Source organism: Aureobasidium pullulans (assembly GCF_000721785.1).
Source record: "Aureobasidium pullulans EXF-150 unplaced genomic scaffold scaffold_10, whole genome shotgun sequence".
In the NCBI taxonomy this organism is placed as follows: Eukaryota; Fungi; Ascomycota; class Dothideomycetes; order Dothideales; family Saccotheciaceae; genus Aureobasidium; species Aureobasidium pullulans.
In genome coordinates this window covers 677193-693514 of record NW_021941030.1, presented here as the reverse complement: position 1 = coordinate 693514, position 16322 = coordinate 677193, and the positions used below count along the sequence as shown (strand labels likewise).

At 51.2% G+C, this 16322-nt stretch overlaps 6 protein-coding genes across 6 annotated transcripts; 5 read left to right on the top strand and 1 right to left on the bottom strand.

Annotated features, from left to right (window-relative positions):
• Positions 1-67: 67 nt before the first annotated feature.
• On the top strand, positions 68-3811 carry M438DRAFT_26766 (putative P450 monooxygenase). Its single transcript, XM_029900202.1, has 6 exons — positions 68-398; positions 450-801; positions 859-1186; positions 1245-1634; positions 1693-2260; positions 2316-3811. The coding sequence occupies exons 1-6, from the start codon at positions 284-286 to the stop codon at positions 3740-3742; spliced, it is 3180 nt and encodes a 1059-aa protein (XP_029760186.1). The 5' UTR covers positions 68-283; the 3' UTR covers positions 3743-3811.
• A 430-nt stretch (positions 3812-4241) lies between these two features.
• M438DRAFT_406090 (alpha/beta-hydrolase) lies at positions 4242-5475 on the top strand (the record flags this gene model as incomplete). The annotated part of the gene is made up of 5 exons (XM_029909816.1): positions 4242-4325; positions 4409-4463; positions 4521-4593; positions 4654-5267; positions 5324-5475. 5 exons carry the CDS (start codon positions 4242-4244, stop codon positions 5398-5400), a joined length of 903 nt encoding a protein of 300 aa, XP_029760185.1. The 3' UTR covers positions 5401-5475.
• Positions 5263-8957, bottom strand: M438DRAFT_346082 (uncharacterized protein). Its single transcript, XM_029905588.1, has 5 exons — positions 8568-8957; positions 7854-8488; positions 7029-7792; positions 6687-6958; positions 5263-6632 (listed from the first exon to the last, which is right to left on the bottom strand). The coding sequence occupies exons 1-5, from the start codon at positions 8902-8904 to the stop codon at positions 5506-5508; spliced, it is 3135 nt and encodes a 1044-aa protein (XP_029760184.1). The 5' UTR covers positions 8905-8957; the 3' UTR covers positions 5263-5505.
• A 1767-nt stretch (positions 8958-10724) lies between these two features.
• On the top strand, positions 10725-12000 carry M438DRAFT_274938 (uncharacterized protein; the record flags this gene model as incomplete). Its single annotated transcript, XM_029900750.1, has 3 exons — positions 10725-10970; positions 11021-11790; positions 11850-12000. 3 exons carry the CDS (start codon positions 10725-10727, stop codon positions 11998-12000), a joined length of 1167 nt encoding a protein of 388 aa, XP_029760183.1.
• A 559-nt stretch (positions 12001-12559) lies between these two features.
• M438DRAFT_346080 (uncharacterized protein) lies at positions 12560-14877 on the top strand. Its single transcript, XM_029905587.1, has 3 exons — positions 12560-12920; positions 12978-13123; positions 13175-14877. Exons 1-3 carry the CDS (start codon positions 12599-12601, stop codon positions 14828-14830), a joined length of 2124 nt encoding a protein of 707 aa, XP_029760182.1. The 5' UTR covers positions 12560-12598; the 3' UTR covers positions 14831-14877.
• A 441-nt stretch (positions 14878-15318) lies between these two features.
• On the top strand, positions 15319-16268 carry M438DRAFT_335713 (uncharacterized protein; the record flags this gene model as incomplete). The annotated part of the gene is made up of 2 exons (XM_029903832.1): positions 15319-15809; positions 15872-16268. The coding sequence occupies 2 exons, from the start codon at positions 15319-15321 to the stop codon at positions 16266-16268; spliced, it is 888 nt and encodes a 295-aa protein (XP_029760181.1).
• Between the last annotated feature and the right edge of the window lie 54 nt (positions 16269-16322).

Genomic DNA, 16322 nt, shown 5'->3' with positions numbered 1-16322 from the left:
TCAAGCTTCCATACCTGGTTATGAATGAACCAGCGCTGGTCGAAGACCTTGTTGTATACGACAAAACAACGAATGAGGCCAACATGTGAGACCGAGGTCGCAAAGCATACTCGGGATGGTTTCCCTATGCGGTAACCTGGCCGAGCTCGATAGGCACGTCGATGTGCTCATTGGAAGCTGATTGCAGGCAGGTAACATTGTAGTCCAACTCTATTACTCCCATCAATCTTCAAATAGCTGGCGATTCCCTGCCGTCGACAAAAATCATCACATTTGTTCAGCTATGACTACAATGGAGCCAATTCCACAACCAGCAGGCTTGCCCTTTCTTGGGAACGTATTGAGTATCGATGCCGCACACCCTCAGGAAAGCTTGGCCAACATAGCCCAGCTGTACGGTATGATACTTGATCTCGCTAGATCAATCTTGTTCAAAGCTGATTGTACAGGACCTATCTTCAAGCTCAAGATAGGAGCGGAACGTATTTTTGTCGCCTCCCACGAGCTAGCGAAAGATCTGTTCGATGAAGAGAAGTTCGAGAAAGCAGTTGCTGGTCCTCTAAAGGAGATCCGCCATGGAGTCAAAGATGGTTTGTTCACTGCCCAGCCGGGTGAGCACAATTGGGAGATCGCCCACCGCATCCTTATGCCAGCATTTGGGCCGCTGTCAATTGAGTCCATGTTCAACGAGATGGCAGATGTCGCATCTCAACTTGTACTGAAGTGGGCCAGATTTGGTCCCCACAGTGCGATTGATGTTACGGACGACTTTACTCGACTGACTCTTGATTCTATCGCTCTGTAAGATGCTGTATAACAGGTAGCCTAGTGTGTTCAGCAACACTGACGAGCTTTTAGGTGCGCCATGGGCGATCGCTTCAATTCTTTCTACCACGATGACATGCACCCATTCGTCAAAGCCATGCTGGGCTTACTCACAGGCGCTGGCGCTCGAGCTCGACGACCAGGCTTTGCTCCGGAAATGCTCTATAGCAAGAGCAACCAACAATTCCACGATGACATCGATGAACTCCAGACAGTTGCCAAACAACTTTTGGATGAGCGTCGCAAGCACCCGTCCGACAAGAAGGATCTATTGAACGCAATGATCAACGGCAGAGACAGCAAAACTGGCGAACAGCTTCCGGAAGAAGTAATCATCCGAAACATGATTACCTTCCTCATAGTGAGTGTGCTCCACACATCTCCGAGCGGCACAAGTGCTTACTCGTCTTGATACGTAGGCAGGTCACGAAACCACATCTGGACTGCTGTCATTCCTTTTCTACGAGTTACTTTCCAACCCCGAAGCCTACAGCGCAGCGCAGAAGGAGGTCGATGATATTATAGGAAAGCAGAAGATCACTTTGGACCTTCTGTCGAAGCTGCCATACATTAATGCTTGTCTGCGCGAAACTTTGCGCCTCCACCCGACAGCGCCCGGGTTTGCGCTGACGGCCAAAGAAGACCAAGTGCTGGGTGGAAGGTACAGAGTCAAGAAAGGAGACGTCTGCGTCGCCGTACTCCCGCTTATACATCGTGATGCAGCTGTCTACGGTGAGGACGCGGAAGCCTTCAAGCCGGAACGCATGCTCGATGAACCTTTTGGCAAATTGCCACCCCACTCATGGAAGGTAAGACAAGCGACAGAAAGCTTAGTGCTCCTCCTCAGATTTACTGACTGTGTTCTAGCCCTTCGGTAATGGTATGAGAGCCTGCATTGGCCGGCCTTTCGCTTGGCAAGAAGCTCTTCTTTGCGTGGCTACCTTGCTCCAGACCTTCCGTTTCCGCTTAGCCGATCCTTCATACACGCTTCAGATCAAGACCACATTGACAATTAAGCCCGATAGCTTCCGCATGAAAGCAGAGTTGAGGGATCCTGACATGATCGAGGAATTGGTGGGGAGCATAGGTGCATCTTCCAATGCTGGACACAAGAAACAGCACAAGCAACATGACACTGCCGAGGCCGATCCTAACGCCGCTCCCCTGTTGGTTCTGTACGGATCAAACACTGGAACCTGCGAGGCACTCGCTCAATCCCTCAGTTCTAGTGCGGCAAGGCACGGTTACAAAGCGAAGGTGGCTACCATGGATTCACTCGCATCTGGCATGCCCAAAGACATCCCTGCAGTCATCATCACAGCCAGTTACGAAGGTCAGCCTCCCGATAACGCTTCCCACTTCTGTAACTGGCTTGAGAAGGCCGACAGAAAAGAGCTCAAAGGTGTCAGATATTCGGTGTTTGGCGTGGGTAATAGTACGTTCTCTGCCGCTTTTGCCTCCTTTCCATCCATGCTAATTCCAATCTACAGAGGAATGGGCGAGCACTTACCAACGCATACCTACCGTCGTCGACTCTACTTTAGCGGAGAAAGGCGCCGAGCGTCTAGCCGATCGATTTGCAGCCGATGTCACTGATGGCAGCGTCTTTGACAAGTTCGATAAATGGCAGGATGAGCAATTTTGGCCTGCCATGTCCAAAGCGTTCGGCGAGAAAGGCAGCTCCGTAGAGCAGTCACAAAGCGACGCAAGCGAGCTGAAAGTAGAGATTGATCTTCAATCTCGTTCGAACCTCTTGAGGCAGAACATGCAGGTCGCCGAAGTTCGTGATACACGTCTACTCACCAAACCTGGAGCTCCGCGCAAGCGTCATATCGCTTTGAACCTTCCAACAGGTCTTACGTACAAGACTGGCGACTACCTAGCCGTGCTGCCACATAACCCAATCGAGAATGTTCGTCGTGTAATGAGGAGATTGCGTATGCCATGGGACGCTACACTGAAGATCGAAGAAGGCTCTGCAACCTCATTGCCTACCGGTATTGCGATCCCCGTGTACGATATCCTGTCAGGTATGGTAGAGCTTGCACAGCCCGCCACTTCTCGCGCTGTTCAGATGATCGCCAAGACGATCCCAGAGGAAGCTGCGTCCAAAGAGCTTGCAAATCGAGCTGGTGACGAAAGCTTCCAGAAGAACAACATCAGCGTCTTAGACATCCTGGAGGAGTACCCAACAGCCGAGTTTTCTATTGGACAATTCCTCGGAGCCGTTCCTCCCATGAGAGTCCGTCAGTACAGTATCTCCTCCTCGCCCCTTGAGAAGGAGAATGTCGCCAGCCTTACATGGTCTGTTATCGACGCTCCCGCTAAAGGCAGAGGTGAAGGTCGTCATTTCGAAGGTGTGTCCAGCAACTTTCTTGAGAGACTTTCGCCCGGAGATCGCGTCCAGATAAGTCACCGAGCAAGTCGTACCGGCTTCGGTCTACCAAAGGACGACGAGTCACCCATCATCATGGCATGTGCAGGTACAGGTCTTGCTCCCTTCCGTGCCTTTGTGGCCGAGCGCGCTCTCAAGAAGGCGGCTGGTAAGAAGGTCGGTGCTGCGCTGCTATTCTATGGTCTCAATGCCCCAGATGAAGACGACATGTACCGTGAGGAATTTGGTGCATGGGAGAAGGCTGGCGTAGTCGACGTTCGCAGAGCATTCACTCACGCGTCCGAAAAATCCTGTGGCGCGCGTTTTGTGCAGGATCGTATCTGGCACGATCGCAAAGATGCCATCGAGATGTTCAAGCAGAATGCGTCTCTCTACCTTTGTGGTGCGGGTGTAGTGGGAACCGGTATCGCCGAGGTCATGAAGAAGATCAGAATGGAGTACCATGGAGGCAGCGAGGAAGAAGCCGCTGAGTGGGTTTCAAAGCTAAATGGTGAGCGCTACTGGGCAGATGTGTTTGCGTAGTGATACCAAGATATTGTATTGCTTTCTAGAGAACTGTTTCGTAATGAACTTTCCCTCAACAACACCGTGAGCTTGGGGAAATGTCGTGCATTGCCATGGTGACGGACTGCATAAATTGGTACTGATGCGGTTGTGCGCCCTCATTTGTGACTGCTAAATCTACAATTTGGCCTACAATAAAAGCCATTCCGATGATACGATGAAGAAATTCGAATAACCGATGACGCCCAAGTCATCGTTAGTCACGATGAATTTGCCCGAAGTGACAACAACTACAACATTGCATTCGCAAGCCTAGGCCTCTGAGGAAGGAGTCACCGATACTCATGCTCGCAAGCTTCTCTACTAGAGGAAAGAAATTAAGCTTATCCACATCAACGGTCTTTCTAGCCTCGGAAGATTCGCCTGTCATGTGAAAGAAGCTCCCAATATTCTTTTCAACACAGAATTGTCTGCCAATCTTCCTCTTCTGACCCATCAACTTTGCTGTACATCCACAATGGATGTCGATACGAGCAAATATGTCACGGAAGAGAGTGCAATCTCTTCTCTAGGATTTCCGCTATACACTAAGTCATGGAAGGTGCGATAATCCTGGAAGCTCTCGGCACAAACGATTATTATCATCTCATCATCAAGCCTGACTCGCTTTCTTACAACCAGTAGCCCACAGGAATCGTCAAAGCCAGACTCGTGTTTGTGCATGGATTCAGTGATCATTGTGAGTTTTCAAGATGGCATTGAATTATTCTGTCTTCCCACTGACAGATACACATAGGTAACAATCCCGGTGTTTTTCTCTTCCCCTATCTGGCCAGTCATGGAATTGAAGTGTACGCATATGATCAAAGGTATCACCTCCCCTCCCGCAACAAGCAACAAATACAGACCGATCTAACACCAGACTCCAGAGGCTTCGGTCGTAGCGCCAACCTACCATCCCAGCGCGGCGCCTCAGGACCTACCAAAACAGTCCTCCTCGACATGACAGAACTCCTCATGACAGTTCTTCCCTCCCCATATCCAGTTTTTCTCATGGGCCACTCAATGGGGGGCCAACAAGTGCTATACTACGGTACCCAAGGCCCAGTATCAATTCTCCAACAACTCAGCGGCTTCATCGTTGAAGCCCCAGCTATTCATCTTCCAGACGCGCCTACAGGTTTTCTGCGTCTACTTTTGCGGTATATGGCGAAGATGTTGCCAAAATTCCAGATGCATGCGGCGCCCAAGCCTGCGAGGTTGACCAGAGATCCGGTGAGGAATGCTGAGATTGAGGCGGATGTGCTGTTTCATGGTTACTGCACTTTGGAAGGGATGAATGGGGCTTTGGAAAGGGTTGACTATAACATCAGTGCTGGGTGTAAGCAGTTGGGCGAAGCCACACCGATGCATGAACCTAGTCTGCTTATGTTGCAGGGGACTGCGGATGACGTTTGTTTGCCGTCTGGTGCTGAGGAGTATTTCGAGAAATGCCCATTGAAGGATAAAGAGCTCAAGCTCTATGAGGGCTGGCTACATGAGCGTAAGTCATTATTGTCATTCCAATTGGGTTTCCTCGAGCTAACTTGATTGATCCAGTACACGGTGAAGTTGGCGAGGACAAGCTCACCTTCGCACGAGATGTGACTTATTGGATACTGTCTCACTCCAAATAAGTCGTGAGCACAGCGCGACCATTTCTGAAGTTCCCATATACATCAATAGAGCCAGTCTCATCGACGAGCTGTCCCTGCCTTTCTCAAAAACTATCAATGGAATCATCATGTTGCTGCTGGGTTCTTTTTCGACCGCTTTTTGCTACGGCTTCCATCATTGGGGGTATCAGCCTTTCTCTTTCCACCCTTTTTGCTCAAGCTACTTTTGTCGTCACGAGCTTTCGAATTCTCTTTTGCTTTCTTCTTCCAGCTTGCCCAACCAGGTCTGGCGAATAGCTGCTGGGGTTTGTGGATGAATGCAACTCGTCCCATGCCTTGCGCTTCCTCGGGTGATACTGGTATCGGTTGAGCGCTCTGGATGATCTCGCGAATGGCTTGGTCATCGTCCAGTTCTTTGGCGTTCTTGTGTTCTATCCGATTCATCATTCGTGCTCGCTCGAAGATGCGTTCTTCAATAGTGCCCTTGAGAATCAATGTCTCAGCATGGACTTCACGAGTCTGTCCAATACGATGCGCTCTTTTGAGTGCTTGCGCCTCTATCTGCGGGCGGTTCACAGGATTGATAAAGAACACTCTTGACGCACAAGAGAAGTTCAAACCATAAGCCGCTTGGCCGATATCCATCAACAGCACGCGGTGCTCGGGCTTTTGGTTGAAACGTACGACGTATTCTGACTTGAGAGCTGGTGTGAGTGACTTCGCATAAATGAGATAGTCGATGTGAAGTACTTCGAGGGCTTGCGCAATGTAGTATGCTGTGTTATCATTGTCGTAAAAGACCAGAATTTTCTCCTCACGATAAAAGTCCTCGATGCGAGAGAGAAGATAGCTGAGCTTGGCGCTTGTCGTACCAACGATGCTGGTCTGGCGGAGGACAGAGTCGAGGGGTAATTGGATGTCTTCTTCCTCGTCGGGGGCTTCGGAAGCTTCTGAATCCTTTTTGGATGTAGGCGAGCTGATCGTAGGCTTTGATGGGTGTGACCTTAGGGCATTTGCGCTGGTAGAGCGCTTTTCTCTGTTCTGATTGGCCGCAAAAGTGGACGAAGGTATACCTGCCTTTGCAAGTACGGGTGTGCTTGCAGAAACAGTCGGCTGTGGATGCAAGACGGACAGCGCGCGTATACCGACTCCTGCAAGGCCTTCTGCTGGATCCAAGTTGCTTTGACGGTTGACGTAATCTTGAGCTTGCACAAGTTGAGTTGCTCCGCACAAAAGAAACGAGGTTGAAGATTCTGTCAATTGTCAGTAAGCATGTACTCAAGAGTAAAGTCATCAAACGAGTTTACCGTTCGCTTTATCAAATGACCAGAATGCGGCAGATTCAGCAGGCCATTCTTTCACAAAAAGACCAACTTCGTGGCTTGTAGTCAACGCTGACCAACCTTCCGAGCTGACCATGATTCCGGCTTGCCCGATACAGCGCTTGAGTAGATCCTCGTCCGCTCTTGAGCACAGTTTGGTTTGCTTCTCGATATATGCTTCACTTTGCTCAATAGCAGCTTGCATATCGGCGGTGCTGAATCCAGTCCAATAGAAGGCACTTGCACGTAGGTTGTTCCTATCACGGAGATTCGGCATTAGCTTGAAATTTGGACAACAAGCAAAAAGTCCAACAGGGCGTTACTTACAGTAGTTGAGTACGTTCCTTTCCGCTCTTCTTGTGAAAAATATAGTCCACGTCAGTCCTCTCACTGGTTACAGCATTGGCATTCAAGACGAAAACGAACGCATTCACTGTGAGTTTGTCATAGAATGATGGTTCCAGGCGGATGATCTTGTGGGTCAGTGGCGGTAGCTCAATGTCTCTTTGAACATCTGCAAATTGCGTCCTGATCACGATTGACTCCAAGGTGCGACGAAGGCATTTTGAGAAACCAGAGAAGGTTCGCATACGTGGTCGAGTCATTTCGTGGCGGAAAAAGTGGTCGACCCAATCGGCGCCTCTCTCTTCATCGCCAGCGCTCCAGGGCCTGATTCTCAAAAAGTTGCTTACCAAAGAACCAATACTTCGAACGGCTCCGTCCTTCTCGTCTTTACTTATGAATGTTTTTCTTTGACTGAGCAGAGTGTCGCGTCTGAGAAGTTCATCATCGTCGATAGCAGAGTCAGAGCCTGTGCCAGGTCCAGGTCCAGGTCCAGAGCCATTTTGAGAATCGGCACCACCAGGCTCGACTGGAGCTGGAGAACCATAATGAGACATTGGACCAACCAGATCCATTTCTATGCCGATGAGATCTTTGGCAGGAGTACCACTGACAACCCAGTGGTGAGAGGCTTCGACGAGTTTGTTTGCAACTGTCGCAATTCTGGTATTTTCAGCCGCCATACCATGGCCCTCGTCGATGATCACGCGTAAGAAATGTAAAGCTTTGAGCGGTGATACATAAAGATCCTAAAATGTACGAGATCAGCTCAGTTTTCTACTCGTCTGTTGCAAAGGAAGGTTGACCCACATCAGGTTGTACACAGACACAATCCCGCGTACGTGTTGCGCCAATGTAAGGACAACTGCAGGAGACTGGGTATCTCGACATGCGCCGTCCAATTGGGTCGGCACCATCTCTGTCCTCACATTCAAAGCGTGGTCTGCTGAATAAAATGAGGTCGAACTTGGCCAGCTCTCCTGGAGGAGGCAGGGGAACTTTGTTGTCATCCATTACCAAAGTGCGCAAACTGTCTTTCGTCGTATGCTTTTCCAACTCGGATTGCCACTGCGACAAGAGATTTCTCGACACAACAACCAGAGTTGTGGCAGCCAGTGTCATCGTTCTCGGGGCTGGCGTTGTAGTTCCTCGATTGCGGCGGAGTGGCTCAGCAGGAATTTCGTAAGAAGGGGCGTTCTGGCTCAAGAGTGCAATACATTGACCCATGTGCTCACCCGTGAGCTCTTCATGCTTTTCAAAATATGAGCGCCACGGCGCTGAATGTCGGTTGATGGCTGAGATGGCTGTCTCCACAAGACTCGCGGTCTTTGGTCGAACCGGGACCCGATCATATTGGGCAGGGGTTTGAGGAAGATAACCTCGAGTCGCTAAAATCAACGCGATACAGATGACTGTTTTACCTAAGCCCATAGTCTCCGCAAGGACTAAGTGAAAACAAAGTCAGCACTTCTCTGTAAAGGCATAGAACGGCAGAGCCTCGACAACACAGTGGAAAGTACTCACTTCCTCCCCTGCAAGAATCATACAACCGAGGACTCCGAAGAAAAGAAACTTCCCAGGGCGCATAGAAGTACCTGGTTCCATCGGTCGCGATACGTTGTTCAAGCCGAGGATCAAGCTCGGTCTTGTCCTCGTACTCCCTTTGAAGCATTTGGCCGGCCGATTTTCGTTGATACGGATAGAGAGAGCTTCTGAGTCCAGGTAGTTGATACTGGTCATCGAGAAGCTCTGACAGGGCCTCTCGGTGAAAATGACTTGTCACGTTCTCGAATGATGGATTCGGAGACGGCACGTTGTTGAACAGCCAATACAGTGAGCCTGATTCTCCAGCTGCGAACATTTCAAACGGCTCTCGTTGGATTGGTGGCCGAGCGTGCCATGTTTCGGTCGACGTGTCGATGCTTTGTAGCAAAGAGAACAAGTCAGTATCTATGCCACGATTGATGCGTGGCAAGAAACGTTGTCCGACGTCTAATGGAAGAACATAGACTCTGAAGACTGCCTTGGAAGGAACACTCATGAACAGGCGAAGGCGCTGTCGAGTGAGAAGCTTTTCAATGTGGTCGACATCGTTGACGGATAAATCTAGACGTGGTAATGTGACAAGGTCAACTTCCTCCCATTCGCAAGGAGTACCATCTGGTGTGCGCAAGGCGATGGTGCCGATAGGTAAATAGTTGTTGAGGTCTTTGAGGAATCGAGTTTTCTCTAGCGAACTGGCAGAAGGCGCTTTACTGGCATGAAGTGTCGGGAAGTGAGGTGAACCTTGATCGCTGCTGTCGTCGTCGTCATCGTCCATCAAATCAACAACCACCCGACCACGTTGGATGGCCATGGCTTCTTTACTACCACTGGATGCCGGCCTAATGTATTGAATAAAAGGTAGCGATGTGAAAGTGAAGCATCGTGTTGCAGTAAAGACAAGTGATGCCATAAGGAAGGCGCTTTGGCCGGCTGTCGGAGGGAGGCGTCTCGGCCAAGCTGCCACCAGTGTTTGTCACGCTGTAGAAGTATACGATTGTCTTCAAATCAGAGTTGGTTCTAGTAAGATCAAGTCAAGAAACCTGTCTCCTTGGACAACTGCTTTGATCTGGGAAATACTGTGCATTGCTGCAGCGCAATGCGCGCCAATCTCCAGCAATGAGGCGGCGCTTCTGTTTTGCGGATGATGCTCAACGCCATGGCAACCCTGTCCAGACCGAAATGAAGTAACAAGTACCTGCAACTGAGAGCATGTGGAATTGATTCAAGCTGAACATGCTGCTGAGTGCGATATCAGACATTGCTTTAGGTCTCAGGCTTAACTTTGGAGATTTACTGGCATTTCTTCACTCTCCGTCTGATCGTCTCATGGTGCAGGATTTCAACTGGCTGGAAGCACTTCGCTGGACCATGTCAAGATTTTTAAGACAGTTACACTGATGGGTAAACCCTTCTCTCAATTGATATCCCGCTATTCTACCGATCATCATTCACATAGGCATACGGATACATACTTAACGATGTGATAGCAAGAAAACACAGGCAGTTGTATAGATACGACGGATACGAGCACACGCAAGCCGGTCAAGCCACAAACGGTCGGTGGGAATACAAGGCCACCAAGCTTTTCTGCCAAGGCGATACGATGATTGGGTCCACTGGCCTCGTCATCTTTTGAACTGAGAACCTCTCGACTCGTTCGCTATCACAAACCGATCAACTCTTCTCCCAAAATCGTCAGACATGTTGTCCAAAAGAAGTGCTCAAAAGCTGTCGTCTAGGACCATTGAGGCGCTTGGAGAGTTTGAACCGCCCGTTGGTGGCTAAGGTCTACACGCCGGCTATCACGGAGTAGGCCTACCTATTACGCGTCCCTTGAAGTTTCGGGTATCATATATTATTGCTGGGCCTCTGGGCAGCCTGGCAGGTAAGCAGCTGATTCGGGATCAATGATTGACTCGTAATGGATTGTTGTCTTGTTTTCAACAGTCCACTCCTTTACCTTCAGTGCTTCGCCCGGATATATGTTTGTATGAAAGTCGCTGCCACTAAAAACAGAATCGATTTGATTGCTTTTGAAACAAGATACAAAGCCACGACCAACCGCATCCCGGTATAAACAGACTCGACCCAGGCAACTGCCTCAAGGTAGAACAGAAGATAGACGCAAACGAAAAGATGAAGCTTTTTGCTCGTCTGAATGTGGTTGTGCTGCTTGCAATCTCGGCCCTGCTATACTTGGGCTGGACGCTGCGCTCGTATCATCCGATCACGCGAGCAAAGAAAGTCTGGAGTCGTAAGACGACTGAGATCGTAGTGTTTGGAGACTCATGGAGCACCAATCACCTCGAACTGTCGCTGTCTGCGGAGCGACCAGCGACGCCGGTTGATAAGAAACTTTGGGTGGATACGCTGTGCTTGGAGGTGTGTAAAATTGGACGCGCTTTGTCTCGACTCATTTCTGACCCGGATAGCTGGTTTGCGACCGCATCTACGACCTCGCCCAATCACTGCCCTCCTATCCCTCGCACCTGCGAGGGCCTGTCATCGACAACGACATCTACGCCAATCATACCCGATCGTTGAACCTAACTACAGGTCTTGGAAAGATCCCAGACTTTGGCCATCAAGTTGATGACTATCTCGCACAAGACGATGCTCGATGGAAAGATGATGGAGAACAAAACGGACAAACCACGATTATCCTCACCGTCTTCTTTGGTTTACAAGAGATTTGGGACTTTGTGGGTCTGCAGCAAGACGCTGTCTTGCCCGCTGTCATGGAGTGCATATCGTCCATGTTTGCGCAGCTGGACCGCCTCGTCCAGGCGGAGTCGGTGAAAGTGATTCGTCCCACTGTCATCATACCCAAGCTGCCGGATCCGACCTTCTTCCCTCGTTGGATCACCCAGCGTACGTCTGCAAACGGGACAGACAAGTATGGTCAGCTCCAGCGTCAAGCCGTAGTCCTGACCGATCTCTGGAACCATGTTCTGGAGAAGCAAGCCGAGGCCTGGAACAAGGCTCACATCGTCATGCCCGACTTCCATACGTGGATGCTTGAACAGATGCGAGAACCTGAAATCGATGAGACAGGTCTTGTAGCAATCTCGAAAATCAGAGCTGATTCCAGATTCACCGAGTTGACCCAGCCCTGTGTCAACTACACCGCTTCCTTTGACAGAGACGGAATCGAAACCCGTCCATTCACCGTGTGCGAGGACCCGTCGCAATTCTTGTTCTGGTATGTCAAAGCTCGAGCTGACTTCTTTGTTTGAACCCACAAATTGATGCGCTTTCCAGGGATGATACGCGTTTGAGCGGCACCGCACATGAAATGTTAGGCAAACACGTTGCTGCGATTCTGAAGAATAACACAGCTTCCAATCAGACGCTGTATGTCGAAAACGCAAAAACCAAAGACGCAAATCGCCCGGTTTCCTTGAGCGAATAGGTCGGCTCGAGCGACAAGGCAGAGAAGGAGAAGCTTTTAATTGATCAAGCTGGCCAAAGGGCGAACGATTGCTTTCAATAATCGGTTTGTTCGCATTGTACATGTGGTGCGTTCCTCGGCCAATCTCCTTGCGTTTGGTCGGAATGTCTCACCTTGGCCCGACTTTCCCGCATGCGGAAATTTACCCACCATCAGAACAAAGAAGTGCCAGCTCGGGTTGTCTGTCGCAACCCTTCTCGTTTCGCCGGATCTGGTCAGGACAATCGGACCTGAAGTGCAGTCGTTCGTCATGATACAAAGAACAGCAGGACCAATCGCCGGCTCTGGCGAGAAGAAAGGCGAGGCGTAGGCGTTGTTGAATAATGGCCGCGAGCCCCCGTCTTTGGACCTTTGTTCGCGTTTTGACATGAGAAGGTCAAAGACGGCATTCTGACAACAAAAGAGTGCATTCCTGGCCATCCCCTTTCCAATGTCTGTCATACGAGTACCCCTATCCGAACCAAGGTTTTCAACATCGTCGCCGACTACATCATCGACTACTGAGCCTTCCCATGCCCAACCCCAGATCGTCTTTACCAGGCAGTTGTGGGAGAGAACGATGCCATCTGCAGAACACGACGACTTGAGCACAAGTTCCCAAGGTATCGCAAGCGACGGAGGTGTCAGTTCTCGCAGAGCGTCGACCAACGTACCGATTGCTCCGCAGTTGCAACCTTCGCCCAAATCCCGACTCTCGGACACACCGCTGACGCCTGAAGAGTCACCGCCCTTTCGCGACCATCGAAAGAGGAGCGCCGAAGCTCTTGACCAGGACGAAGTCAACGACGTGAGCCCTTCACACACCAGAGACGGCAGCACTGAATCCTTGGCCAACTTTTGTCTGTGTCAGCCCGAGCCGAAGGTACCCAGACCTCGAAACGGTTAGTCAACGACCTCTTGTTTCTGTCATAGTGATCGCGTGTGCTGATGTTCCACAGCTTTCATCCTCTACCGCCAGAACCGCCAAGCAGCTGTAGTCGCCCAGAATCCAGGACTTGCCAATCCGGAGATCTCAAAGATCATCGGCGAACAGTGGCGCAACGAGCCCGAAGGAGAGAAGAATCGGTGGAAGGCGTACGCAGAGGTCAGTCAGATCAATCTCCTCAATTGGTGAAGGTTGCTGACGATATCACAGGAAGAGAAGTTACAGCATCAGCAAAGATACCCCTCGTATCGTTACCAGCCTAAGCGATCAGGACGCCGAGGCAGTGTCTCCTCTGAATCAGGCTTCTCGCAATCAGATCAGCGCAAGTGTCAGAAGTGCGGCGGTCGAACCATCATCCATCCTACACCAAGCACGCCTTCTTCGGCTCGAGAAAAACCACACAGTCTGGACACGAGTCCTTCCTCAGCATATCATCAACCTTCACGTCTGAACGCATTTCAACTGCCGCCTCCCACACCTTCATCTACCACCACTCCTTCTACTCGCTATCTGCCTATGCTCAACAACCTTTCTCTGTCGTCTCCACACCCTCGCAACATGTCAAATGGACGTCCTCCGCAGCCTTTCATGGGCCAGCGTGGCCAGGATGAACACTCATCTATTCTGTCTCCCGACTCAAAGCGACGCAGATTCGAATCTCCACAAGGAACATACGTCATGTCGACACGAACCATGCCACCACGACACAACGCTGGACCCGGTACACCGTTCCCCTTCGGCCCCCAAGGACAGCCTGCTATGCAGCAAGGCCAGCAGATGGGCCCACCTCATCAATTCCAACCTCCGCCTGGCGCGCAACATCTTCGTAGGGAGAGTCTACCACGTCCTGCCGATCTCTTACGAGGACCTGTACCGCCAAACATGAACATGATGGGACCACCACCTCGTCCTGGACCCGGCTATTCGCAACACAGAGCCAGCCAAGGCCAGCGTCCAGGTGGGCCTGAGCTCAGCCTGACACTACCTCCCTTGCAAGCTGGCAATATGTCCGGTCCTCCGACATCCACCAGAAGTGGACCCAGTCAACCACCCAGCGGCAACAGAGGCAGCGACTCCAAGGAGCCTGACCGACGCAGCGTGGGTGAAATCATCATGTCTATGTCTTTCATGGCCAAGGTACAGATTCTAGGCCGGGTCGCACCACCATTTCCTGCAAACGACAACAAGTCGCGAGGAACCATAATCGCTATCGAAGGTGATGATCCAGAGGCAGCACGCAATGTGACAGACTGGCTTGAGGAGTTTCTCGGTCGCGAAGGCGATATGGTGGTCAAGGTTGTTGACGGCCCCAAGTTACCAGAGGGCAATGATGGACAAGAAGTGCAGTTTCAGGAACTACTACGCACAGTCGGCGAATGGCATGAAAAGAGCAAGAAGATTGAGGAGCTTGTCCGTGGTGATACGGAGAGAAAAGACAGTGACACGAGCTTGCTGTCGTCGTCTGGACCTGATAGCGAAGCCATGGAGGTCGACTCATCTCATGCAAGTGGTGGAAAGCTGGTGATACTCCTGCGTACGTACACAGTGACAGCGTCTAACGTGTTTGCGTCACGAGTGGCCATTAGGGACGCGTACAAAGCAGCAGATCACTGGCAGTGGACAGCGACGTTATGGCGCGGAATCGTCGGACCGGACATGACGGTTTATGTCAAGGAGGCCGATAAGGCAGAAGATGGAGGAAAAGGTGGAGTGGAGATCAAGGAGGAAAACCGGATCATGGCGGTCCGACGTTTCAAGGGCTCTGAAGAGAACGGCGGAGTTGAAGGTATCGAAGCAGGTACCCTTCGACGTCTTGGCTTCGAGGTGGGTGAATGGGTCCGAAGTGGTGGAGGGAAAAAGGAGTAGAGGAGAGTTGAAGCACATTAGCGTATCATCTATACAGCGTATCATAGCATTCTGGAAATGCTTCTATCATCCCATGCACATCGACATGAGTATGATGAGATTAACATGTGATTGGGCAAGGCCAAACAAGCAAGTTTGATTGGGGCTTGGCGAGGGGTTGATGTGGGGGAAGGCCCGTAGGGCTGGCGGGCGTATCGTCCGTGTCAACAAACGAACAATCAACATTGGACCGTCATCTCCATCAACCTTCAACCATCAACGTGCATCTTACAGGAACAATTGAGCGACATATCCCGGCCAAGCTTGAACGCAGCAGTGACGCAGCAGTCGTATCGCTGATAAGATCGGGTGAGTGTGCCTGCAACGACAACGTCTTCATTCCTCGTTAGCGGCTGACGGAATGAGGAGAGACAGAGAGCAGCTGAACAAGGGATAAGACATAATAGACATCGTCGTCTACCACCACCATGGCGACGTTCATGCAGACAATGTTGGTGCAATCCTCCCCTCCCCGTCCACACTTCCCTGTCCAGGCCCGACCGCTGCCCGCCCTGCACTCGAACGTGCTGGCTGCCAGCGAGTCGTGGTCACAGCTGTCGCTATGCTTTCCAGACAGCCCTAACACGGCGCCGTCGTCATCACCGCTCCAAAACCGCATCCGCAATGCGCTGGGAAGAGGTCTTCACACAGATGCTGACATGTTCTCGACGTGCAGCAACGCCAATCGTGGCACGCGGTCGTCCTTCAGACCTGCGCGCGCCGCTAAGGGCACAAACAGTTGGCAGCTTAAGCAGTTCGCCGAGGCGACACTGGGAAGCGGCAGCTTGAGAAAGGTTGTGCGCCTGCCCGAGGGTGAAGACAAGGACGAATGGCTGGCCGTCAATGTTGTCGACTTCTACAACCAGATCAACTTGCTGTACGGCGCCATTACAGAATTCTGCAGCCCGCAATCGTGTCCCGAGATGAAGGCAACCGATGAGTACGACCATCTCCTCCGCTCTAGCCTCCTCTCCACGGCCGCTGACTTCCTACTCCTCCCAGGTTCGAATACCTTTGGCACCATCCCCCAGAGTTCCCTCGTCCCGTCCGTCTCCCCGCTCCCAGCTACATCTCGAACCTCCTCTCCTGGACCTCGAACCTCCTCTCGGACGCTGCCATCTTCCCCACCCACCCAGGCGTACCATTCCCAGCAACCTTCCAATCCACCATCAAGCAGATCTTCAAGCGCCTGTACCGTATCTACGCACACATCTACTGCCACCACTACGGCGTCATCAGAGGTCTTGGCCTCGAAGCCCATCTCAATACTGGCTTCAAGCACTACGTCTTGTTTGTGGAAGAGTTTGGACTTGCTGATGAGGGCGGCAGAAGGGATGCCAAGGCTGAGTGGTACGGCCCGTTGGGCGAGTTGGTCGAGAGTATGTTGCGCAGCGACTAAGTGCTGATTTTCCCTCTTCCCTCTTCTCCTTCATCTTCAATTGGCTTGGTCAGG

Excerpts from the sequence above, each read along its gene's own strand:
- M438DRAFT_346082 (XM_029905588.1), bottom strand. The coding sequence starts at position 8,904 with ATGTTCGCAGCTGGAGAATCAGGCTCACTGTATTGGCTGTTCAACAAC. Across the intron at positions 7,793-7,853 it reads GTGTCTGTGTACAACCTGAT|GATCTTTATGTATCACCGCT; the intron begins GTGGGTCAACCT and ends CGTACATTTTAG. Across the intron at positions 6,959-7,028 it reads AAGGAACGTACTCAACTACT|GAACAACCTACGTGCAAGTG; the intron begins GTAAGTAACGCC and ends TCTCCGTGATAG.
- M438DRAFT_346080 (XM_029905587.1), top strand. The coding sequence starts at position 12,599 with ATGCCATCTGCAGAACACGACGACTTGAGCACAAGTTCCCAAGGTATC. Across the intron at positions 12,921-12,977 it reads GGTACCCAGACCTCGAAACG|CTTTCATCCTCTACCGCCAG; the intron begins GTTAGTCAACGA and ends GATGTTCCACAG. Across the intron at positions 13,124-13,174 it reads GGTGGAAGGCGTACGCAGAG|GAAGAGAAGTTACAGCATCA; the intron begins GTCAGTCAGATC and ends ACGATATCACAG.
- M438DRAFT_26766 (XM_029900202.1), top strand. The coding sequence starts at position 284 with ATGACTACAATGGAGCCAATTCCACAACCAGCAGGCTTGCCCTTTCTT. Across the intron at positions 399-449 it reads CAACATAGCCCAGCTGTACG|GACCTATCTTCAAGCTCAAG; the intron begins GTATGATACTTG and ends CTGATTGTACAG. Across the intron at positions 802-858 it reads ACTCTTGATTCTATCGCTCT|GTGCGCCATGGGCGATCGCT; the intron begins GTAAGATGCTGT and ends ACGAGCTTTTAG.